Source organism: Neofelis nebulosa, chromosome 4 (assembly GCF_028018385.1).
Source record: "Neofelis nebulosa isolate mNeoNeb1 chromosome 4, mNeoNeb1.pri, whole genome shotgun sequence".
NCBI classification, from domain to species: domain Eukaryota; kingdom Metazoa; phylum Chordata; class Mammalia; order Carnivora; family Felidae; genus Neofelis; species Neofelis nebulosa.
Window position 1 is genome coordinate 157,494,492 of NC_080785.1, and position 24,581 is coordinate 157,519,072.

The following is a 24,581-nucleotide window of genomic DNA, read 5'->3' on the forward strand; positions in this document are numbered from 1 at the left end:
ATTTGCTACCAGTGGGGTACCCAAGGCTGCCTGGGTGGGAGGCACGGCCACTACCCCGCAGCTGTGGTCCCAACAAGTTCAGACCCCACTGCCCCCAGAAGACCAGGCTCTGGCTCAGCACTTCCACTTACAGCCCCACTTTGCCTCAGTTACCCCATCTGTAAACTGGGCAGGAGAGCTCACCCTGGCCCCATTCACCCTCACTGGCTTTCTCTGGAGCAGGAGGGAAAGAGCAGACACGAGGGTCCCTTGTGAGTCTCAAAGGGGATGGCTGTGGTCTCTGATCATTTCTGAGCCTGGCCCGGAAGCGACAGCGAGCACTGAGTCCCGGCTCAGAAGGTGACCTTGAGCTTGCACAAAATATTTTACTCCTTTTTTTTCTTTTGCAAGTTCTAAACGTCCACTGAATGATTATGTCTGCATCAGAACACGTGGCATGTGATGGCGAGTGACAGCCTGAAGGCCAGTAAAGGACTTTCGCACAGCCGTCTGGCTGGCACAGCACAAGTTCGATGCTGGTGTTTATATTTGACTTTCCCGCTGGTGTTTCTTTGATTCTACACAAGAGCCACACGTTAATGTGTTGTCACATAGGAGCTTCTTGTCCCTTGAAACTTTTTAATTAAAGGAAAATTTCAACTGGAGGGGGAAAAAAAAAAAAGAATAGTGACTGCAGGTTCTGAAATAGAAATGAAACATCCAGAGGCCACCAGAAAGGGGCCCCTGGGTGTAAAATGCCAGTGATTCGAATTCACTGTCACTCAGAACCAATTGTGCACGTGCTCTGTGTGTGCTGGGCCTTGTGCAGATGTCAGAGGACCCCAGGGCCCAGGACGTGGGGTCCATCTGTGCTCAACCTCGGAGCGCTGTTACCACTAACCTCTGTGCCCTGTGCTGGCCTCAGGATTTTGCCTACATCGATATCAAATGCCCACATGGGCCGGGGAAGAAGGGCCGTCGATGCAATTGTTCCCAGACAGGAAGCTCAGAGACTCATTGTTACATGCCCAAGCTCTCCCAGGGAGTTTGGGGCAGAGCTGTGTTAGAATTGAGTGTTTGCAGGGAGCCAGCGGAGCCCCGAGAAGAGGCAGGTCTCCTGAGCTCTGGAGTCGTCAGGCACTGTTTGAGCCAGGCACCAGGACCTGGAAGGGCATTCCTGGAAGAGGGAACAGCATACACATGCAACAGAGGCAGGAGGCGGCTTAGCCTGTCCCAGGAATTGCCCATGGCACAGTCTAGCTGGGCTTTAGGGTCTGGTGGGGAAAGCCGGAGTGGGGTAATCAGAACCCCGTGCATTTGGCTGGGTGGGAGCTGCTGTGTTGGAAAGCAAGGTGGCGGCCGGGGGGTGGCCTGAGGGGACTAAGGGGGACACGTGAAATAGGCTCAAAACAGGCAGCCAAGGAGCAGTGCCCCAAGCCCAGTGTCTGTATGGTCCATCCTCTGTCATTCTTTTTTTTTTAGTTGTATTTATTTATTTTGAGAGAGAGCAAGAGAGAGCAAAGCACGGAGGGGGGAGGGGCAGAGAAGGGGAGAGAGAATCTTAAGCAGGCTCCAAGCTGTCGCCGCAGAGCCCGACCCAGGGCTGGAACCCACAAACTGTGAGATCATGCCCTGAACTGAAACCAAAAGTCGGATGCTTACTCAACAGAGCCACCCAGGTGCCCCTGTCATTCTTTTTGCCAGGAGGAATAGGACCCCCATCTTAAAAAGCCGGAATAAGTGCAGACTGATCCCTGATCAACCAGGTGGCCCCTGCAAGGGAGGGTCCTCACCGAATGGGCAGGCGGGACCCTCAGGTGCCCCTTTCAGCTGCAAGAACACGCTGGAAGCTGGTTTGTTGCACATCCCCAAGGCACCAGGAAAACGGACCCATCCAGCTCCCTCAACACGGGCAGGCGGTCATTCCGCCCAGGCGCCGGAAAATACGGCCCACTGACACTTGGCTCTCAAGTTTCTTCTTTCCTCCCTGGAAGAATGTTCTGGAAGAACACTGAGTCAAGAGGGATGTGGGAGCTCCTGATGTAGCCTGCACCAGCTGCTCACACTCAGGTCCCGCCGGGCTTGTCCTCAGGCAGGATTCAGATGCTCTGTCACACTTGCCACTAGATTTTCCTCCGAACCTTCCCTCCACATCACACGTGCATGCGTGTGTGATGTAGGCGTGTTGACCCTCAGGCGCCCAGGGATCACTCGTGTCCTCTTTGGTACATTACTTTAGCTCCTAGTAGGGCCCCTGCACCCACTAGGTGCTTCACACATGCTCGTTGGACAAAAGGATGTGGACCAAGGAGCCTGGGACCAAGGCTCTGTGGACCAAGTTGCAGACTGGGAGGTCTAACCACACGTGCACATAGAGACACTCGTGTGCACACGCATGCACACATGCATTGTGCACGTGTGTATGCATAGACCACACCTACATGCACATAGGTGTGCACAGAGATACATGCCTGCATGCATGTGCACACACACACAGAACTCTTGTTATGACCCTGTGGACCTCAGAGCTTGGATGGAGGGTCAGGGGGAGTGCCTTGTGGGGCCTGCAGGGGGAGTGGTCCCTCCCATCTGGTACCCATCTGGTGCCCCCCATCAGCCTTGGCCCTAAGGGGAGGCTGACCCCGTGGGGTGTTGGGGGGGGGGCGAAGTAAAAAGATGGCTCCCAGCAAGACCATGGTGAGTAGTGGGGGGACCTTCCGAGAAGAGCGTGGCTTTTGGAGAGGGCTGACGCGGTGGGCGGTGGCCAGTGGGATGTGCCTGGAGGGCACACGCATCCCGGGAGCCTTGAGAGCGGCATACCTCCCTCCCCAGGTCTATGTGAAGATCTCAGTTCCCAAGGGCATCCGCTTTGTGGGGCATCCAGGCAGACGCCATCTGACCAAGAAGATGTGCGTGGCCTCTGGGGAGACGGAACCCACCTGGGTGGTTCTGTCCTTCGGTGACCTGGGACTCAGCAACGTCACAGGTGAGGCCCCATGCTGCTTCAGGCATCCACCGCCCCCCCCCCACCCCCCGTCTGGACCCCAGGCACAGGTGAGTGGCCGGTGGGGCAGTATGTGAGGTCAAGGCCACATTGAGAGACAGGACTGCGGCTGGGGAATGGTCAGGAGGTGGGGCGAGGCGGTCCACGAGGAGGTGTGGTGTGAGGCTTCCCCGGGAGGGCGGGCGTTCTGTTCGGACCACAAGCGCTGAGCACACAAATCCCCGCAGCCAAAGCCCTGGCTTACGGAGACACAAGCTGCTGCCGGGACGGGAAGTCCATCCGACACCTGGAGGACCACTTCGCTGACAGGAGGGGCCCCACTGGGAGGGATCACATCAGGCGCAGTGTCATGGTTGAGGTAAGCCCGTGTCCTCAGCCAGGGCACTCGGCCAGGGCCTGATTCCATCACTCAAGAGGCGGGGGCCTGGCTGGGGCGGGGGCAGCCCCCACGGGTCCTGCTCTGGGGCTCGGGGCAGGCGTGGGGTGTCTGCATTTCCTCGCTAGAGCCCCTCAGCTTCCAGCTCCTCCGCCGTGCACCGTGGACTTGGGGAAAGCGGTCTGGGACTCGCAGGGGCCGCAGGGAAGTGTCCTCTGATCCCCATGTTGACCGTGTTGGAGGGCGATGTGCCTCTGTCTCCGACTTCCTGTTTGTCATAGGCAGCCGTAGGGATTATGACCTGGCATTTGGAGGGCGGTCACTAGAATGCCTGGGGCAGAAAGGACGCAGAGCCTATGCAGCAGAGGGGCCCAGGTGTTGGGGTCTCATTGACGCCCCACCTCCCCTGCTGGCTGGGAATCTAGGATCTACCGCTCCGTGTGGGCTGGGCGTATGCCTTGCTAGTCCAATCCTGCTCCGTAAATCAGGGGCGTTCACGCTCACCCCACAATGTGGAGAGGGCACTTCGCAGTGCACATTGGGCATGTGGTAGCAGTGATGTCCCATCTTTTGGGGGCTGCTTGGACACATCAGAGCCCAGAACCCTGCCAAGACTCTTCATGCCACGTGGAGAGTGCACGACAGCCCCGAGGAAGCTCCTCACGGCGTCCCCAGTGTCTGCCCCTCCCCAGGGGCTCAGCTGCAAACAGCCGCCTTCCCTCCTGGCTGTGGTCCTGGCATCGTGGAGCACAAATGATTTCCATCAGCGTCTGGAGTCACACACACACGCTGGGCAGAACTCCCCGAGGTGGACGAGTCATTGGCCACAGCGTGCTTGACGTGACCTGATGGATTCCTCCGGGACAAGTGGGTCCTCTGATGAGGAATGCCATCTCTGTGAGCCAGTGGGGTGAGGGGATGGCCTCAATGGGAAACACAGAGACCCCTGGCAACCCTTTGCTCGGCCTGAACGTGCTCCCTGGCCCACAACCCGCCCTCCTGGGGCCAGAGGAGATGGCAGGCCATCCAGAGTTCTTGCCTCGTCCGTCTGCAGAAGGAATTTCTCAATGCACAGAGAGGGATTCTCAAGGGGCTCTGCCCCTGGGCCTTTCCTCCCACTCACACGGCTCAAGGGCTGCCTAATCTGCAGTATCGCTTTGTGCAGGTGGCCCTGGGGGCGGGAGGTGACAGGTGGCCATCAGAAGACCTGAGAGGTCGAAGCAGAAACACTGAAGCGTGGTGGATGAGGAAACCAGGTTTATGAAACAGGACGTGGCCGATGTGCGGCTTGATAAAGCAGCAAAGCCCTGCTGCCTCTCCACCCCGCTGGAGAGCTCCGGGTGCACGGTCTGTTTGCCGAATCGGATATTTGGTGGACCCTCACGCGACGCTGCGTGCCTTCTGCTGGGGACGAAACTGCGCGTGGCACCAGTAACTTCCCGCGAGGTGGGGAAGCAGGTGACGGTTGGGAACCACCGCGGGTGCTAAACTGGAGGGAGGAGGAGCTGGTGCCCTCCTGCCTGGCTCCCCGATTAGCCCAGGAGACCCCGAGGACAAGGTGGGAGTATGGGAAGCACGGCCAGTCTAGAAGCAGCTGGTGAGTGGGTTTGACCAGAGCCCGGAGAAGAGGAATGAGCCTCAGTTTCCCCACTCAGGCCTAGGAGGTAGGCAGCCTGGTCCTTCTCTGGGTACCCGTGACATTGGCACCACCCTGCAGGGTCCAGACTCAGAGCCGCTGCTGTGGGAGGGCGGCCGCTCCCCCCCACCCTTGCCGATTGCCCCTCCCCCGCTCAGTTCTCCCCATCTCTCTGTTTCAGCCGGAAGGAGCCCCCCGCAGCTACACCTACAGTGCTTTCTTCTGTCCCAACGGTGAGTCCCTGCACCCACCCCACTGAGGACTTTGGCCCTCCCCCCACCACACTGTTGCAGCACTCCTGCTGCTAAGTGGATGCCTGCACTTCCTGGGGCCAGAGGACACGGCAGGGGAGAACTGAGATGTCCTGGCTGGTGACAACCATAAGCCAGAGAGAGGACTGGGCATCTGCCACACAGGAAGGACGTGCACATGCATGTAGGCTGGAGGTGCCAATGGGAAAAGAGACCACAGGTGGGAACAGGGCTGTCCTCGGGGTCCTGGGGTGAGGAGCCTAGGATCCAGAGAAGGGAGGTCTTAGAGAGACGTCAGGGGAAAGCTGTGGGAAACGACCGACCCGGAACCCTGGGCCCAAAGAGAAAATAGGAAATTCAAGTGGGTTCCAGAAGGGGTGGGATTTGGGGTCTGCCTCGATCCCCTGAAATCGATATTAGGTTTGTACGTGATCCGTGAAAAGAAAGGGGTACGGAGTGTGCAGTGGACAGAATGGCCAGAGCAGGGCCCTTCCATGCCTCTGCCTCGGTGGGGTCAGGGAAATGCTAGGCAGGATGTGAGCCCGGCTGCCAGTGGGAGGGTCTGCCGACTCCCTGTCCGGCCCCTCCTAGAGGAGCTCAGGCCTGGCCTGGCACTGGGCAGCACCCTGCAGGCTTTGCCAGGTGGCCGAGCTGAGGATCTGAGCTGAGTCCCCGGGGATTGTCGGCTCCCCAGGTACAGCACCTCCCCGTTGCCAAGGCATCCAGCGTGACAGGCCCCACATGGACCACTCTAGACACAGGCTTCCTCTTGACATTCACCACCCCCCGGCCCCGCACTTTGTGTATTAAACAGCAATGCATCACTTACAAGCTGAAACAAATTTTGACAGAGGTGCAAAAGCAAGTCAATGAAGGAAGGAGAGCCTTTTCAACAAATAGTGATAGAGTAGTTGGACATGATTGGTAAAAGCATGAACTTTGACCTAAAGATCCCACTTTATATGAGAATTAACTCAAATGGATCATGGACTTACATGTAAAATGATAAAACTTTTGGGGCGCCTGGGTGGCGCAGTCGGTTAAGCGTCCGACTTCAGCCAGGTCACGATCTCGCGGTCTGTGAGTTCGAGCCCCGCGTCAGGCTCTGGGCTGATGGCTCGGAGCCTGGAGCCTATTTCCGATTCTGTGTCTCCCTCTCTCTCTGCCCCTCCCCCGTTCATGCTCTGTCTCTCTCTGTCCCAAAAATAAAAAAAAAAAAAAAAAAAAAAATTAAAAAAAAAAAAAATGATAAAACTTTTAGGAAAAATGTGTGAGAAAATTTCTGAGAAACCTTTGGGATCCAGGGCTGGGTAAAGAGTTTTTAGACATGATACCAAAAAGCATCACCCGTAAAAGGAAACTCATAAATGGACCTTATCAAAATGAAACACTGCTTTGCAAAAGATGCTATTAAGAGGAGGAAATATCAGTTACAGACTGGGAGAAAATACTTCCAGACACAGGTCTGACAAAAGACTAGTATCTAGAATATCAAACGATCCAATTAGAAAGGGGGAAAAAGGAACAAACAGTTCACCAAAGAAGGTATACAGGTGACAGATAGGCACAAGGACGTTCAACATCATTAACCATTAGCAAAATGCAAAATAAAGCACAGTAAGTTGTCAAGGCATGCTTATCAGAATGACTGAAGTTAAAAAAAAAAAAATAGTGACAGCAGTAAAAAATGGCGAGGATGGGGAGAAAGAGGATCATTCATATGTTGCTGGTGGGAATTGTAACATGGTGTGGCTGCTGCTGGGAGTTTCTTAAAAAGCTACACATGCTCCATGCGTACCACCCAGAAATTGCACTACGAGGCATTTTTCCCAGAGAAACAAGGATTTATGTTCACACAAAAACCCATACATAAATGTTCATATCAGCTTTATTTGTAATAGCCCCAAACTGGAAACAGCCTAGGTGTCCTTCAGTGGATGAGTGGATAAGTAAATCACGGTACATCCCTACCTTGGAATGCTATTTAGTGATAAAAAGGAATGAGCTATTGACATATGCAGCTATCTGGGTGAAGGGGATTGAGTGGGGAAAAAAAAAAAAACCCTCAATCCCAATAGGGTCCATAAATTATTCTGTTTGCAGTATTTTTTGAAATGACAAAATTTTAGAAAAGGAGGTTATATTAGCCATGGCTGGGATGGGGAGGAAGAGTGTGGGTATGGTGATAAAGGCCAATAGGAGGGATCTTGTACAAATAAAATTGGGGAAGTCTGAACAAGACTAATGGGTTGTATCGATGTCAAGATCCTGGTTGTGATATTGTACTAGAATGTTGCCAGATACCCCTGGGGAGAACTGGGTCCACAGGACACAGATCTCTCTGTGTTATTTCTTACAGTCATATGTGAATGTACAGTTATCTCAGCAAAAGTAAAATAAAAACATTTGTAAAAGTGACACATAGGTACAAATACCGTATGATTCCACTAATATGAGCTACTTAGAGAAGTCAAAATCATAGAGACAGAAAGTAGATGGTGGGAGCCAGGGGTTGCCGGGAGGGGAGGGCAGCCTAGTGTATAATGGGGACAGAGTTACAGTTTTGGAAGGAGAAACAGTGATGATGTTTGCACAGTAGGACTGTATTTGATACTCCTGAACTGGACACATAGAAATGATTAAGAGGACACACTTTACATTATTTGTATTTTACCACAATTTTAAAAATTGGGAAAAGCAGAAGCAATACTTGTGTATTACAGGAAACTTAGGAAGATAGAAAGAAGGAAAAATATCTCCTCTGCTTCTCACCCAGAGATGACCTTTTCTAACATTTTGTTATATTTGGTTGCATAGGGTTGATCATTGTTTGTTTTAACATAGTTGTGACTCGTGAGCTAAATAATTCTGTGGTCTGCATTGCTCATTTAACACATCTCGAGCACTTTTCTTTGTTATTGTAAAGACTTTATAAACAGCATTTCAAAACAGCTTCAGTATGTTCTATCAAATGACTGTTGCAGAATTTGACCACTATAGAATTTTCTTCTTATTTTTTACATGTTTATTTATTTTTGAGAGAGAAAGAGGGAGAGAGAGAAAGTGCTGGGGGAGGGGCAGAGAGAGAGAGGGAGACACAGAATCGGAAGCAGGCTCCAGGCTCCAGCTATCAGCACAGAGCCTGACACAGGGCTCGAGCCCACGAACTGTGAGATCATGACCTGAGCTAAAGTCGGATGCTTAACCGACTGAGCCACCCAGGTGCCCCTGTTTCTACTTTTTTAAAATCATAATTTACACTAGGCTGAATGTACATTTGTATTCAAAGTAAAGTCAGTAATATTTTTAACATGCTGATTGAGGTATAATTGACATACAATAAATCACACGTATTTTAAGCGTACAGTTTGGGAAGTGTTGACATCTGTGTACATGTGTGAAACTATCACATCTAAGATAATGAAGATTTCCATTAACCCCAAAAGTCATGCCCCCTTGTAATCACTCACCCTGTTTTTAGTCTTGTCACCAGGGAACTACTGACCTGTTTCCTGTCTCTGTAGATTACTTCGCACTTTCTAGACGTTTATATAAATGGAATCATATAAAAATGTACTCTTTTTCTCTGGTTTCTTTCACTCAGCATAAAAATGCTGAGATTCATTCACGTTGCGTGTATCACTAATTCAATCATTTTAAGGCCGAGTGGGCCTCCATTGAATAGATATGTTGCATTTTGTTCATTGACCTGCTGATGGATATTTGAGTTATTTCTAGTTTGGGGCTATTTCCAATAAAGCTTCTATGAATATTCATGTGCAAGTCTTTGTATGGATAATATATTTTCCTTTCTCTTGAGTCTGTACCTATGAGTGAAATAGCTAAATCATACAGGAGGTATGTGTTCAACCTTTTAAGAAATGATCACACTGTTTTCCAAAGTGGTAGTCCCATTTTGCATTCTCACCAGCAGGGGGCGAGAATCACTTCTTCCCTTTCCTCGCCCACACCTGGTGTTGTCCCTCTGATTACTTTTCGCCCTTCCGATAGGTGCCTGATGGTATCTTGTTGTGGTTTTGATATGCATTTCCCTCATTCAAGCATCTTTTCATGTGTCTGTTTACTATTAATGTATCTTGTCTGGTGAAGTGTCTGGTCAGATCTTTTAACGTTTATTTTACGTTGACTTTTGGAAGTTTTTATAAATTTATTCTTGTTACAAGTCATTTATCAGATGAATGCTTCGCAGAGACATTTCTCCCAATATGTGGCTTGTCTTTTCTCTTAATAGTGTGTTTATAAGACCAGAGGTTTTTCTTTTCTTTTTTTTTTTTTTTTTAGAAGTTTTTCATGTTGATGTGGCCCAGTTTACCAGATTTTCATTTTATGGATTATGCTTTTGCCGTATCTAAAAGAAATCTTTTCCAGGGGCATCTGGGTGGCTCAGTTGGTTGGGTGTCCAACTCTTGATTATGGCTCAGGTCATGATCTCGCAGTTAATGAGTTTGAGCCCTGCACCAGGCTCCACGCTTGGGATTCTCTCTTTCCCTCTTTGCCTTTCAACCACGTGTGTGCTCTCTCTGTCTTTCAAAATGAATAAACTTTAAAAAAAAGAAATCTTGGGGCGCCTGGGTGGCTCAGTTGGTTAAGCGTCTGACTTTGGTTCAGGTCATGATCTCATGGTTCGTGGGTTCGAGCCCCGTGTCAGGCTCTGGGCTGACAGCTCAGAGCCTGGAGCCTGCTTCCGATTCCGTGTCTCCCTCTCTCTCTGCCCCTCCCCCATTTGCAGTTTGTTCCTCTCTCATAAAATAAACTTAAAAAAGATTTTAAGGGGCGCCTGGGTGGCTCAGTCGGTTAAGCGTCCGACTTTGGCTCAGGTCATGATCTCGCGGTCCGTGAGTTCAAGCCCTGCATCGGGCTCTGTGCTGACAGCTCAGAGCCTGGAGCCTGTTTCAGATTCTGTGTCTCCCTCTCTCTCTGATCCTCCCCCGTTCATGCTCTGTCTCTCTCTGTCTCAAATATAAATAAACGTTAAAAAAAAAAAAGATTTTAAAAGAAAGAAATCTTTTCCAATTCCTACACGTTCTCCTCCACGTTTGTAAGCATTACGTTGTACGCTTACAAAATAGCTCTGATCCGTTTTGAGTTGGTCCTTGGAAAACCACGCGCGGTGTGGATCTGAGTTCCCTTTTCTGCTTCTGGGTAACTAGTGGTTCCGACAGCCTCTGTTGAAAGGATTTTCACTGTCGAATTGCCTTCTCACCTTTGTTGCAAATCAGTTGTTCGCACACGAGCGGGTCCGCGTCTGGACTCCCTAGGCTGTTCTGGTGAGCCTGGGTTGATGTCCGTACCACACTGTCGTGATTACTGCCGCTTCCGAGTGCGTCTCAATGTCACAGGTGTGAGTCCTTCACCCTGGTTCCGTTGCAAAGTTGTGTTGACCCTCTGGGTCCTTTACGTTTCTATATGAATTGTGGAATCGGCTTTGTCATTTCCGCAAAAGACCCTCCCGTGATTCTGACTGGGATTGCCGCGAATCCGTGTGTCAGTTTGGGAAATAATTACCGTATCTGCTGTGTTGTCCTCTGACCCACAAACGCGGTCTGGCTCTCCACTGATTGGGGTCTGAATTGGCTGCAACAGCATTTTGCAGTCTCTGGCTGTACAGGGCTTTTGTAGGTTCGTGTGCCCTCGGCAAAGCTGTGGGTAAGCCGTCTCCGTTCGCCGTTGCTCAGGAAGCTGCCTGCAGAGCCACAGTGAGACGGGCCCCCCAGGGGCCCTGATCCTCAGCTCTGGACACAGGCAGGGAGAGGCAGGATGCCTCCAGGTGCCCCCTCAACACGCTCTCTCCTTCCCTCTGTCCAGAGAGAGTCCACATCTCCACGCCCAACAAGTACGAGTTCCAGTACGTGCAGCGGCCGCTGTGGCTCACCCGTTTTGATGTGGCCGTGCGAGCCCACAATGATGCCCGCGTGGCCTTGTCCGCCGGACCCCAGGACACAGCGGGCATGATAGAGATTGTCCTGGGGGGGCACCAGAACACCAGGTCCTGGATCTCCACCAGCAAGATGGGCGACCCCGTGGCCAGCACGTACACGGCCAAGATCCTGTCCTGGGATGAATTCAGAACGTTCTGGATCAGCTGGCATGGCGGGTTCATCCAGGCACGGCTGGGCTGGCTGGGGTGGGCGTGGGAACCCCGGGGTTCCTTGGCATTTGCTGCTTCTTACTCTGTGTCCAGCTCTTAACAGGGGGCGAGGAGGAGGGGGGGATAAACACAGGGTGCAACCTCAGGTTTCTCACAGTCTGCCTAGAGTCACTTACAAAAAAAAAATAAAAATAAAAAGGTGAGAGCTGTGGTGGAGGAAGCACCCAGGGGAACTGGGAGCTGAAGTATAGTGGGTCGTCGTGGGGAAGGAAAGTGCATATAAGCAGGTGAAATCGAGGCTGGGGCATTTTATGGGCCAGGCAAAGAGGACATAGGAAAGGAGCAGCTAACAGCTTCTTAGAAGAGGGACATAGCCAAACTGGGTTTTGAAGCATGCATAGGAGTTCAGCAGGCAAACTAGGGAGTGGAGGATGTTCCAGGCAGAGGGCATAGCATGTGCAAAGGCCCAGGGGTTCCAGGGAACTGACGGCTTGGCAAACTACGTGCTACGCTTGTGTCTCTTGTTGGCCATTTAATGGATGAGGTGACCCTTGGTTTCTCTGTGGGCCCTGTAGCCAGTGTCACTGCTGCCTGAGCGCTTCCTTTCAGCATTCAGCAGCCAGCAGCCTTGGCCTCTTTTTCCAGGTTGGCCATGGCCCAGAGCCTTCCAATGAGTCTGTCATCATGGCCTGGACCCTCCCCAGGCCACCGGAGGTCCGATTCATCGGCTTCTCCACTGGCTGGGGCTCCATGGGTGAGTTCCGCATCTGGAAGAAGGTGGAGGTGGACGAGAGCTACAGTGAGGCCTTTACCCTGGGAGTCCCGCACAGCGCCATCCCTGGGTCAGAGCGGGCAGCAGCCTCTGTCATAGGTGCGTCTGCCCTGTTGCTGGCTTGGGGAGTATAGAGGCGAGAACTGAGGCCGAGGGGCAGGGTATCCGCCCCGGGCTTGGTCTCGCATCAGCCTGTGCTGGGAATCTGTGCCCCTGGGGCCTCACCTGACCAGCCACTTTGGTGCTTTCTCCATGCCGGGGCAGACCCTGAGATGACCCCAGCCCTGTCCTTGAGGAGTTCCCAGTCTGCCCACCCAAGCCCTGTGTGAAGCAACCCCAAGGGGCAGGTGGCAAATTCCATGAGGGCAGTGAGCATGGGGTGATGTGCAAGAGGACAGAAAGTGCGGGTGAAGTCAGCCGGGTGCAGGGCAGAAGGTGGGGGTCCTGGTGAGGGGGGCAAGTTTCCAGAACGTTTCCTGAGCAGGAGCGAGTGGCTGTGACGGGGGGTCTGGGGGGTGTGGGTGGTCTCCTGTAGCCCGGCTACAGGAGTGGAAAGTGGGGCCTCTGTGACGGATGTGGTGTTGGGTATTGGAAGGGTGGGAAGAGGGGAAGAGGCCAGGAAGGGCAGACAGTCCTCAATGCGGGGGTCTCAGGTCTCTCTCACACTGGAGAACAGAAGTCCTGGGGCCCAGAGAGGTTGGTGATTGTGGCCCAATCAGAAGAAGTGGGAGTTTATAATTTCTGAGTCAGGAGATGAAGTCAGAGATGGCCGTGGGGGTCAGTGGCCTGGGTAGGGGTGAAGGGAAGCCAGCAGATGGGCAGGGATGGAGAGGGGGTGAAGGCCAGGACCTGTGTGCCAGTGCCTTCAGCATAGTGGAATAGAAGGTGGAGAAGAAGCTGGAAAGCCCGGAGAAGGGTGATGAGAAAGTAGCCAGGCAGGCCCTGCCATGGATGGAGGCTGCAGGAGCAGTGGCAGCCTCAGTGGGGCAGGAGGAAAGGCCAAGGAAGGAAGGGAGGTGTGATCAGGAACAGCAGGAGTTCAGCCATGTGTGGTGCAGAGAGGCCAAGAAGAGGAAGACAGAGTGCTGAAGGGAGGAAAGCACAGGAGAAATCAAAAAGAAAAAAAAAAAAAACTTTAAAAGTATACCAACAATGTCATGTGTGTACAGAAACTTTTTTTAAAGATCTAAATACTTGTGGTTGAAGAGAAAATCACGTTTCCTATTGGAAGTTAGGAAAAAAATATTTAAAATGGAACCACAGTGACTGGATTGACCTGTCAACGTGTGGGATGCAACCAAAGTCGTACTTAGAGGAAAACGTATAGCTTTAAATGTACCCGTTTTAAAAGCCAAAAAGAAACGAGCAATCAGCATAATGAAAAGGTAGAGAGAGAGAACACCGAGTTGAGACTGAAGAGCAGAGAGGGAGGCGTGTGGGAGAGTTCCAGCAGGTGGTGGCCAAAGCCAGGGCACCCGGTGGGCCACGTGAGCACAGGGCATGGTCCAGTCCCAAAGGCAGCGCTGGCCGTCAGAGGGTGGGGAGCTGGTGTGAGGCCACAGGCCGCCCTGGGGAAAGCCGTCCTGAGTACAGCCAGGGCGCCAGTTGAGGCCAGCCTGCAGCCCAGCCCTGTTTTCCTTCCCACCAGGAGACGTCATGGGGCCGACCCTGAACCACCTCAGCAGCCTCCTGCGGCTGCCCTTCGGCTGTGGAGAGCAAAACATGATCCACTTTGCGCCCAACATCTTTGTCCTCAAGTATCTTCAGAAAACCCGGCAGCTCAGCCCGGAGGTGGAGCGGGAGACCACTGACTACCTGGTACAAGGTACTGGGGCCGGGTGACTGTGCGGAAGACACGGGGAGGGAGGCAGCCTATGTGCCCGGTGCAGCGGATGTGGAGGGACGGAAGGGAGTGGAAGAGGCCACTTCCAGGCCCCTGCCTGGTCACTGTCAGCAGGAGCCCCGTGTCTGCACCCATTAGGACAAGGCTCTGAATGCTGGGAATCAGCTATGGGGACAGGAGATGCACCTTTTAAAAAATGTAGATTTGGGGGGAGCGCCTGGGTGGCTGAGTCAGGTAAGCATCCTACTTTGGCTTAGGTCATGATCTCACAGTTTACAAGTTCAAGCCCCGCATCGGGCTCTGTGCTGACAGCTCAAAGCCTGGAGTCTGCTTTGGATTCTGTGTCTCCCTCTCTCTGCCCCTCCCCTGTTCACTCGCGCTCGCTTGCTCTCTCTCTCTCTCTCTCTCTCTCTCTCTCAAAAATAAGTAAACGTTAAAAAAAATTATAAAAATAGGGGCACTTGGGTGGCTCAGTTGGTTAAGCGTCCGACTTCGGCCCAGGTCACAATCTCAAGGTTCGTGGGTTCGGGTCCTGCGTCGGGCTCTGTGCTAACAGCTCAGAGCCTGGAGCCCACTTTGGATTCTGTGTCTCTGTCTCTCTCTGCCCCTCTCCCACTCATGCTTTGTCTCTCTCAATAATAAATAAACATTAAAAATAAAAAAAAAATAATAATATTAATAAAAATAAGAATGTTGGTTTTTTTTAACAGAGCAATATAATAGCAATATAACAAACATTAGAAAACAGATATAGGGGCGCCTGGGGGGGCTCAGTCGGTTGAGCGCCTGACTTCGGCTCAGGTCATGATCTCATGGTTCACGGGTTCAAGCTCCACGTTGGGCTCTGTGCTGACAGCTCAGAGCCTGGAGCCTGCTTATGATTCTGTGTTTCCCTCTCTCTCTGCTTCTCCCCTGCTCACATTCTGTCTGTCTCTCTTTCAAAACTAAATAAACTTAAATTTTTTTTTTTAATAAATAAGGTATAGTAAAAAATGAAAGGCACCTCGGTGGCTCAGTCGGTTAAGCCTCCGACTTCGGCTCAGGTCATGATCTTGCAGTTCGTAGGTTCGAGCCTGCATCGGCCTTTCTGCTGTCAGCGCGGAGCCTGCTTGGGATTCTCTGTCCCCCTCTGTCTCTGCCCTTCTCCTGCTCGCGCGCGCGCTCTCTCTCAAAAATAAGTAAACACTTAGAAGAAAAGAAACGAAACGTTCCCTGTAATCCCCATGTCAGTGTTGGCTCCGTATTTATGCTCCTGCCCTCCAGCAGCACAGGTTAGCGTCACCGCTCTTGGTGCCTTATAACGTGGCATCATACCGTGTACCCCAGCCACACGCTATGCGTGTGCAATTGGTCCACCGGGCTGTGCGGAGCCGTGGTCCATTCACCTGCATGGCTGCGTGGAGGGACCATGGGCGGTGTGTCTGATGACGGGCGCTAGAGAAATTCACATTCAGGGCTTTTACGGTCATGATGCCCCGAAGCATCCTGTCCGGGTGCTCGGTGAAAACATCTGAATATCTGTGGGGGCGGGAGGGGGGTGTCCAGAAGTAAAACTGCTGGGTCTCGGGACGTGTTCAGTTCATAATCATCTTCGAGGCTACGCCATTTGTCCATCATAATACATTTATGAACTACGACATGCTAAACTCCTCTCTTAGACACGTTGGGATTATTTCTCGAGTTTCCCCCCTAAACAATACAGCGTTGAATGTCTTCACAAAAAAACAACGCAGCACCGAATATCAGAAATGACATAGCGCTGAATGTCTTCTGTCGCCAGGAATCAGATCCTCAGAGTAGGGAACAGCCCTGTGTGTGGAGGGTAGGACCTCTGAGTGCCCTGACCTCAGCTTCCTCTTCACGTCTTGGCCCTGCAGGGAGGGGGACAAGGGAGACTGTAGCCTTGCCTCTGTCACGGGCACCTGCTGTGTGTTCTCAGGTAGGGCCTGTTCTCAGTGCCTTGGTTTCTTACCTATGTGTGTAGCAAGGGAGTTACGATCAGTTGATGCCAAGGTCCTGGGGCCTCCTGGGGTGTGCTTCTGGCCCTGGGCTGGAGGTGAAGGAGAGGAAGGAGAAGGTTTGACCCGTCTGTGAAGCTGGCATCCACAGCGGGCAGGTCCGTGCACTTCTATCCGTGCTGCCCCAAGTCACCTTCCCGGCCACCCCCAGACCAATGGTCCTCATTTCCCAGCTGAGCAAAGCGAGAGTCCTGGAAGCAGCCAGCCTGAGACCATTCAGGGGCGAGTGGTGGGGGCTTCTGAGATCCCAGGCTCTCCTGGATCAGCCAGCCAGGGCACTAGGTCCCTGCCAGGGTGAGATGGGAGCCCACGGCCACAACGTTGGAGGGTTCTGCTTTCAAGAAAGACTGGCATGTGCCCAGCCCAGATGATGCCAGGCCCCTCTCCGATGGGGAAACTGAGGCATGAGAGCGCCTTGATCCCTGAGGTGAGCCTGGGGTTCCTGCCTCCTGGCCTGTTAAGGTTCCCAGTGACTGTGCTTCTGGATGAGATCTCCAAAAGCAGTCCTGATGATCTAGAACCATCCGTCCTCAACGGGAAAAGGAAACAGCGAGATGTCATGATGAAAATGTACAACCCTTCGATGGAAAAATAAGGTGGGTTGCCATGGGCTGAAAATCTGGCCTGATAAGGGCTGACCAAAGACTGCTGGGAAGCCCAAGCCCGCTCAGTCTGTGGCTGGGGACACTCAGGTTGCTGAATCCATCCCGGCAAAGGGCCTTGAAGGCCACCCCTAGTCGTAACCAGCAGCGTGGACCTCTCTTGGACAGCCTGGCCCTGTGCCCTTCAGCCAGTTGGCATTTCAGACTCTACCGGTGTTCTGCACACTCGCTGGTGTTCGTTTCCTGGGCCCGCCTTCGCAAGTGCAGATGCTTCGCAGGCAGGGCGTTTTTTCCAAGTCGAAGGTTTCTGAGAGCCCTGCATCAAAGCAAGCCCACCAGCTCCGCTTTCCCGACAGCATTTGCCCACTCCGCGTCTCTGTGTCACATTTTGGTGATTCCTGCGATAACTTCGAACTTCCAGATTGTTGTTATATTGGCATTGCCGCGATCTTGTGCTAAAGCTTGAACGGAAGAGGAGTTGCTTCTAACGGATGAGGAAAGCAGGCTTCTTGAGCTGGAATCTGCTCCGGGTGAAGATGCCGTGAAGACTGTTGGAACGACGACACAGGGTTCAGAACGCCACAGGGGCAGAGTGGAGGGGGCGGCAGCAGCGGGATTTGAGGGGACGGACTCCGATTCCGAGAGAAGTCCCACCGTGGGTGAAATGCCACCAAAGAGCATCGCATGCTGCAGAGAAGTCGCTCGTGAAAGGAGGGCTCCTTCGATGCAGCAAACTTTACTACTGTCTTATTTAAGACATTGCCACAGCCACCCCAGCCGTGAGCGACCACCACCCCGATCAGTCAGCAGCCGTCACGTGGAGGCAGGACCCTCCACCAGCAAAAACATTTCAACTCGTGGAAGGCTCACATGACGGTTAGCATCTTTTTGGCCATGGTATTTTAAAGTTTTTCTTCTTTTTTAAATTTTTTAAAAATATATTTATTTTGAGAGAGAGCACACGCACACGTGCACAGCAGGGGAAGCGCAGAGGGGAGAGAGAATCCCAAGCAGGCCCCGCACGGTTGGCACGGAGGCCCATGTGGGGCCCGAACTCACGAACCGGGAGGTCAGGACCTGAGCCGAAACCAAGAGCTGGACGCTCAACTGACTCAGCCACCCAGGCGCCCCAGTATTTTTAAATTAAATAAACCAAGGCACGTACATTGTTATCTTAGACGTAATTCTGCCGCAGGCTTTGCGGACTATAGTGTAGCGTAACCATAACTCTAAACATAATGGAAAACCAAAAAAATTCATTTGACACGGTTTATTGCAAACGGGTCTGGAACCGAACCCGCAGTATTTCTGAGGGATGCCTGTACCACCCGCTGCGTGACTCAGAACAGGACTGGATTCACTCTCAGCTCCGGGGGCCAGAAGTCCAAAGTCAAGGCTCAACAGGGTTGGTTCTGTCTGGAGGCTCTGGGGGAGCCCGCCCTGTAGACACATCACCGTGCTCCCTGCTTCCGTCTTCACAGGACTTTTTCCTGCGTCTCTATTTCTGCCTCTCCTGTCTTCTAAGCACATCAGTCCCTGGATCTCGGTCCTCCCTTATTCCACGATGATCTCCTCTGGAGATCTTCCGCATAATTGAATCTGCAAAGACCCTTATTCCCCATAAGGTCCCATTTTGGTGTTCCAGGTGGCCATGAACTTGGGGGGGGGGGGTCACTGTCCATCCGGTATAGCGCTCCCTTCTGCTCTTTCCACCTCTGAGGGCGCAGCACCGTCCTTCCAGCGGGGAAGTTGCAAACCTTGCTGCTCTCCAGATCTTTCTTTCCTCCAGGACTCAGCGGCTCTGCCCACACTGTCTCCACCACCTGATCCGGGGCGGCCCATCGTCCTTGCCCGCCTGGACGGTGCCCACCTCCCGGTCTGCCTGCTTCCTCCCTGGACCCTACAGACCACCCACTGCCCATGTCCCCTTGCGTCCCAGCCCCGCTCACACCGCCCATGCTCCCCCCTGCTGCCCTGGCAGCAAGGCCAGACCCCCAGGGTGGCCCGAGTGGCCGCCTCCCCTCCCTCCCCTGCCCCCTTGCTCTTCTGTTCTCTGAGCACACCAAGCTCTTGTGGCATAGTGCCCACCCCCGGGGACAGAGGGTGCTGCCTCGAGATGGTGCACATCACCGACCACCCAGGCGTGATGGGTATGTGAACAGGGGTAACAAAGAGGTGATGTCAGGAAGCGAGAGGAATAGAGTGGAGGTTTCGGTCGCACCCGTGGAGTGGGGTTGTGCGTCTCCGGTTGTGGGTGGTGGGGCAGTTTCCAGGGCCTCGGCTGTGAGTGTGGGGCAGTTTTGGCCCCCCCGGATGGGAGTATTACATCATGTGGAGGTCCCACGGTAGGATGAGGCCCAGTCCCAGCGGCTCGCCAGGATGCCAACCCCTCCCTTTGCCCCGCAGGTTACCAGCGGCAGCTGACCTACAGGCACCGGGACGGCTCCTACAGCGCCTTCGGGGATCGGGACGCATCGGGGAGCATGTGGTGAGTCCCCACTCCGGAGGGTATGGCCGCGGGGTCTCTCCACCTCCCCCTCACCCCGGAACCACAGCCTCACGCGCAGCACAGCAGGGCCAGGACGCTCGGGGCCAGATCCCCGGGGTGGCCGGGGGGCCTGGCTGGGAATTGGAGACAGCCGTGGCCCCTGCTCCCCCAGGATTCAGAGGGCAGGATGTGGGCAGGTGTGCTGGGCCCCGGGTGCGGCGAGGGGGGCGCGGTTCTGCTGCTGTTGCCGCAGTGCCCCAGGCGGAGCCCCTGCCCTCCAGCCCTTTGGGAGCAGGTCCTGGGCGTTCTGGTCTCTTCAGAGCCCACTGGACCCAGAAATGGAGGTGACCCGGAGGAGGAAGGGGGTGGGCTGGGAGAGGCCATACCACCACCTGGAGGCTGAAGTCGGGGGAGTGTGTGACGATTCACGTCAACAGAGCCCGGAGCCACCACTTGAGTTTTTTTCTTTTTCTTTCCTTTTCCTTTTCCTTTTTTTTTTTTAGTTTTGGTAAAGTACACAAACAAAATTTATAATCTTCACCATCTTAAGCATCCAGTGCAGTGACATCGAGTACATTCACCCTCTCGTACAGTCGTTACTGTCCGTCTCCCCAGAACTCTTTTTGAAAAAACTTTTTTTTTTTTTTTTAATGTTTCTTTAATTTTGAGAGCGATAGAGAGACAGAGCACGAGCAGGGGAGGGGAAGAGAGACAGGGAGGCACAGAATCGGAAGCAGGCTCCAGGCTCCGAGCTGTCAGCACAGAGCCCGACGCGGGGCTCGAACCCACGAGCCGTGAGATCATGACCTGAGCCGAAGTCGGACGCTCAACCGACTGAGCCACCCAGACGCCCCTGAAAAAACTTTTTGTTAATGCTTATTTTTGAGAGAGAAAGAGTGTGAGTGGGGGAGGGGCAGAGAGAGAGAGAGAGAGAGAGACACAGAATCGGAAGAGGCTCCAGGCTCCGAGCTGTCAGCACAGAGCCCGACGCGGGGCTCAAACCCATGAACCATGAAATCATGACCTGAGCTGAAGTCAGATGCTTAACTGACTGAGCCCCCCAGGCACCCCGCGTTGTGCTTTTATGAGACTGCGAGTGTGTGCTCGAGATTCACGCGCGCTGAGCAGGTGTCAAAGTTTCTTTCCCTCTTAAGGCCGAGTAATAAATATCTGGCTGTGTGGATACGCCCGGTTTTGTTACTCTGTTCATCAGTCTGGACAGCTGGGGGGGGCTCCCATGGTGTCTAGGGCGACAGAGCTGCTGGGAACACGGGTGCACAAATAACCTCCTTGAGACCCCGCTTTCGTATTTGGGGATGTCCCCAGAAGTGGGACCGCCGGGTCGCATGGGAACACCACCTTCAGTCTGTCAGGGAACCACTGACCGTTTTCTTCTTCCTGTTTCTTTAGCAGCACACAGGGCTCCGGTCCCTCCACATTCTTGCCAACACTTGTTGGTTTGTGCCGTTTGGACGACAGCCCCCTGATGGGCGTGGCAGGGGGGAGCCGCTGGGTTTTGAGGAGCGGGGACTGCACCCCCGTCCTGAGTGGGGCGTTCTCCCGCCGACGGTTCTATCGCTCGTCCCTCTCGGCTCCTTGGTTTCCATCCAGTGTTTCTCCCGCGATTATTTTTCACCCCCTCATTCATCCCCCGGTCCCATCAACTAAGTCACTCGGGTGCACCGTGACAGAGCGGGGAGGGGTGTGGGGTGGGCAAGGCACAGGCCGCAAAGCCAGGGATGGGCAACTGTGACCCAGAGGTGGGCTGTGGGGAGGCCAGGCGGGGGTCTTGAGGGTCCCGAGAGCCCATCCCAGAGCGGGGGTGCCCAAGAGGCTTCCTCCGGGCAGAGGCACGTGGGCTGAGTATTGAGAGACAAGTGGGACCTCGTCCTGTGTAAACGGGAAGGGAAACGTGCCTGGACACGTAGCTGAGGCTAGTGGGTTGGCGGAACGTTACCAACTTCAAGCCACAGAAATCTGGCCGATAGGCAATTCTGAATGCCAGTTCATGCCACAGTGCTGGGGAGGCCACAGGGTTGGCCAGCCTGGCAGGCCCACAATGCATCGGGGCCCCGGGTCTTTCCTCGGGCCCCTGTGGGCTCTCTCAGCACAGTGGCTGCTCCCCTCATGGTGGCAAAATTGCAGCAGCTGCTCCCAGCATCACCGCATGTGCCCATTCTAAAGTCACTCTCAGGGCCAGGGACTGAAATGCCCCTAACTGTGGCTGGGTGGGGCCATAGGGGGTCTAAGCATCTAAGGCACCTGGCTGCAGGCTTCCAAGAAAGACTGGAGATCTCTCTGGAAGACTGGGGATCTCTCAGGGAGTGGCTGTGGAGGGGCAACAAGGAAGGTCTCCTGCATGTGGCAGGGGGAGGCAGGACTGGACCAGTTCCCGGGAAGGCCTTGAGTGCCAGACCCTGGTGCTGCAGGGAGGCGGGCCTCTGTCATTGGGCCCTGCTGGGTGCCCACACACTTCCCTGGAGTGCTCACAACAGCCCCCGAGAGGGCAAGCTGGACCCTCCTGTGTTATAGGGGAGGAAGCAGAGACTCGGGCAGTGCAGGGAGCATGCACGGTTCCTCGGGGTGCCCACGGGAGGTGACCTTTTCTGCACCACCGTCCCCGACCCATGGCCCTCCCAGCCCCTGCCTCATCCTGTTTTAGGCTCACGGCCTTTGTCCTGAAGTCCTTTGCCCAGGCACGAAGCTTCATCTTCATCGACCCGCAGGAGCTGGCGGCTGCCAAGGGCTGGATCATCCAGCAGCAGCGGGGGGATGGCTCCTTCCCGGCCGTGGGCAGGATCCTGAACAAGGACATCCAGGTGAGTGGCCTCTCCGCCTCCTTCTGGTGCCTTAGCCCTGCCCCCTCCCCCACTTCCCGGTGCTGTCTGTCTCGGGCCAGTAGGAGGTCAGGGGCTGTCCCCTCTGGCTCAGGGTGAGGCTCCAAAGTCCTCTTGCAGGGTGGGATCCACGGCACAGTCCCGTTGACGGCTTACGTGGTGGCTGCACTCCTGGAGACAGGCACTGCCTCGGAGGTGAGCACAGGGCGGCTGGGGGAGTGGGTGGGCAACGTCCCCCCCACAGGCCAGGCTGGCCGTCCTCTGGCAGGCTTTATTTCTTCCTTGATGCCCTCCTTCCACTCTTTTTTCATGCTTTCCTGTGGTCCCAGGATGCTCACCTTCTTGTAGCCCGGGCAGAGGATTGAGAGGGTCCTGTGACAGTCGTGGGGTGGGGGTGTGTGGAGGTGCTGTATCCTGAGTACGAGACGTCCCAGGACTATCTGACACCCCGGGACCCTGTTTGGGGCTACATCACATTCCTGGCTAGTGACCCATGGGCTCACTTCCGGGAGTCCTGTACAAAAATTTGTGAAATTTTTTGGGGGGAAGGGTCTAGAACCTCCATTTACAGTGGGTACTGGAGCCAGTCAAGGTTTAGTTGTCCCAAGGGACTGGAGGGCCATTGTTGCTTCTGTGAAGCGGGGTGCATATAACATGTTCCCTACGGTGAGGGCGTCTCTGGTGGACCCCAATCCTGGGAGTAGGGACCCCACCATTCCTAACATCTGTATAGGTTCTACATCCCCTGGTGACAAACTGCGAATTGTGGCTTTTCTCAGAATTCGTGGCCTCCCAATCCAGATTTAACCTCTGGGTCTAGGGTTTGCCGTGACCTAAGATCTTCTAGGTCCTGTGCACTTTGCCTGGAGGGCCCCTTGCCCCGTGTTAAAGGGCTGAATCGTGTCTCCCCGAAATGTATATCCTGAAATCCTAACCCCCTGTCTTAGCCAGCTCGGGCTACCGTAACAAAATACCACAGTCCAGGAGGCTTAAACCACAGACATTTACTTCTCATAGTTCTGGAAACTGGGAAACCCAAGTCAAGGTTCCGTTTGAGTCAGTTCTTGGTGAGGGCTCTCTTCCTGCCTGGTAGACAGCCACCTTCCTGCTGTGTCCACACATGGCCTTTCCTTGGTACGCACGTGTGGAGAGAGAGGGAGTTCTGGTGTCTCTTCCTTTTTGTGTAAGGACCCTAAGCCCATTGTGGGGGCTCCACCCTCAGAAGCTCAGCTAAACGTAATCACATCCCAAAGGCCCCGCCTCCTAACACCATCACATTGGGGTAGCGCTTCAACGTATTGTGGTGGGGGGCCCAGACAGCAACCCCATACCTCGGAATGTGATTAGGGCCTTTGAAGAGGTAAATCAAGTTAAAATGAGGCCGTCAGGATGGGTCCTAATCCAATATGACTGGCGTCCTCATACAAAGGGGGTTGGACACAGACACACACGCACAGGCAAGATGACGTGGAGACACAGGGAGAAGACAGCCGGCCGCAAGCCCAGGAGAGGCCTGGGACAGCCTCTTCCCTCAGTGGCCCACACCGTGACCTCAGACTTCCGGTCTCCAGATCTGTGACACCTTGTCTTTTTTTTTTACTGTTTAAGCCACCCACTTTGTGGCACTTTGTTACACAGCCATTGCAAACTCATACAGCCTGCCTCTAGGATGGCCAGCAGTCCTGAGGGAGTCCCAGGACCGGGGGCGGGGGCCGGTGAGTGCCTGCACCTCTGAGGCCGAGGGACCCCGGCCCCTCCGCATCCCCTGAGGCGGGCCCCTCCTGTCTTCTCTGGCTCTGCTCCTTCTTCCAGTTAAATGGACTTCCAGGTCATTCGGACCCTGTCACACGTTTAGAGCTGTGTCGCGTGTGTCTTCATTCACTCCGGACTCTGAAGGCCTCTGTGCCCTAGGCTGGATCGTGGCCCCTGGGTCGGGGTCCGGGCTCTGCTGTAGCAAGTACCACAAACTGGCTTCAGACAGCACGAGTTTATTCTCTCACAGTCCTGGAGGCCATACGTCTGAGGTCCAGGTATCAGCAAGGCTGTGCTCCTTCCGAAGGCTCTAAGGGAAGGTCCTTCTAGGCCTCTCCAGCTTCTGGAGGCCCCGGGCATTTCTAGTCTTGTGGCCGCGTCACTCCAGTGTCTGCCTCTGTCTCTGCCTGGCCCTGTGCCTGCGTCTCTGTGTCCTCCCCTATGGGGACATGGGTCCTAACTGCGGTGTGTCGAGGCCCCAGGAGGTACCTGGTATATCTCAACGCCCCGCATTAGGGGCGGTTTCCATACTTTGTCCTGATCGAAAGATGGAGAGCTTTGGGAGAGCATGCTTTCTGAGATCTTAACAATCTAAAGCAGAGATGTCTTTTTTTGAGAGAGAGAGAAAGCTGGAGTGGGAGAGGGGCAGAGACAGAGAATCCCAAGTGGGCCCCACACAGCACAGAGCCCAGTGCGGGGCTCGAACTCACAGAACCGGGAGATCGTGACCTGAGCCAAAATCAAGAGCCAGACGCTGAGCCAGCTGCACCAGCCAGGCGGCCTAAAAGCAGAGTTATCTTAACACCATGGCTCCATCGGTGCCCACGGGAACACCGTCGCTCATTTATTAAATTCACGAATGCTTCTAATCACTCATTTTTTCCATTTAACCAATATGCTTGGGCAGCTTCTCT

At 54.1% G+C, this 24,581-nt stretch overlaps 1 protein-coding gene across 5 annotated transcripts in view; it reads left to right on the forward strand.

Annotated features, from left to right (window-relative positions):
• The window catches only part of CPAMD8 (C3 and PZP like alpha-2-macroglobulin domain containing 8), an 83,256-nt gene that overhangs the window by 45,156 nt on the left and 13,519 nt on the right, over nucleotides 1-24,581 (forward strand). For 4 of the 5 annotated variants that reach the window (XR_009261050.1, XR_009261047.1, XR_009261049.1 and 1 more), the window contains 9 exons: nucleotides 2,812-2,965; nucleotides 3,211-3,341; nucleotides 5,177-5,228; nucleotides 11,073-11,371; nucleotides 12,001-12,226; nucleotides 13,776-13,952; nucleotides 18,997-19,078; nucleotides 21,741-21,897; nucleotides 22,036-22,110. Coding sequence is in view for 1 of the 5 variants with exons in the window: in XM_058727548.1 (XP_058583531.1) it covers nucleotides 2,812-2,965; nucleotides 3,211-3,341; nucleotides 5,177-5,228; nucleotides 11,073-11,371; nucleotides 12,001-12,226; nucleotides 13,776-13,952; nucleotides 18,997-19,078; nucleotides 21,741-21,897; nucleotides 22,036-22,110 (1,353 nt within the window). In the remaining 4 variants the exon portion in view is untranslated. The remainder of the gene's footprint in view (nucleotides 1-2,811; nucleotides 2,966-3,210; nucleotides 3,342-5,176; nucleotides 5,229-11,072; nucleotides 11,372-12,000; nucleotides 12,227-13,775; nucleotides 13,953-18,996; nucleotides 19,079-21,740; nucleotides 21,898-22,035; nucleotides 22,111-24,581) is intronic. The other variant, XR_009261048.1, reaches the window with a different exon arrangement.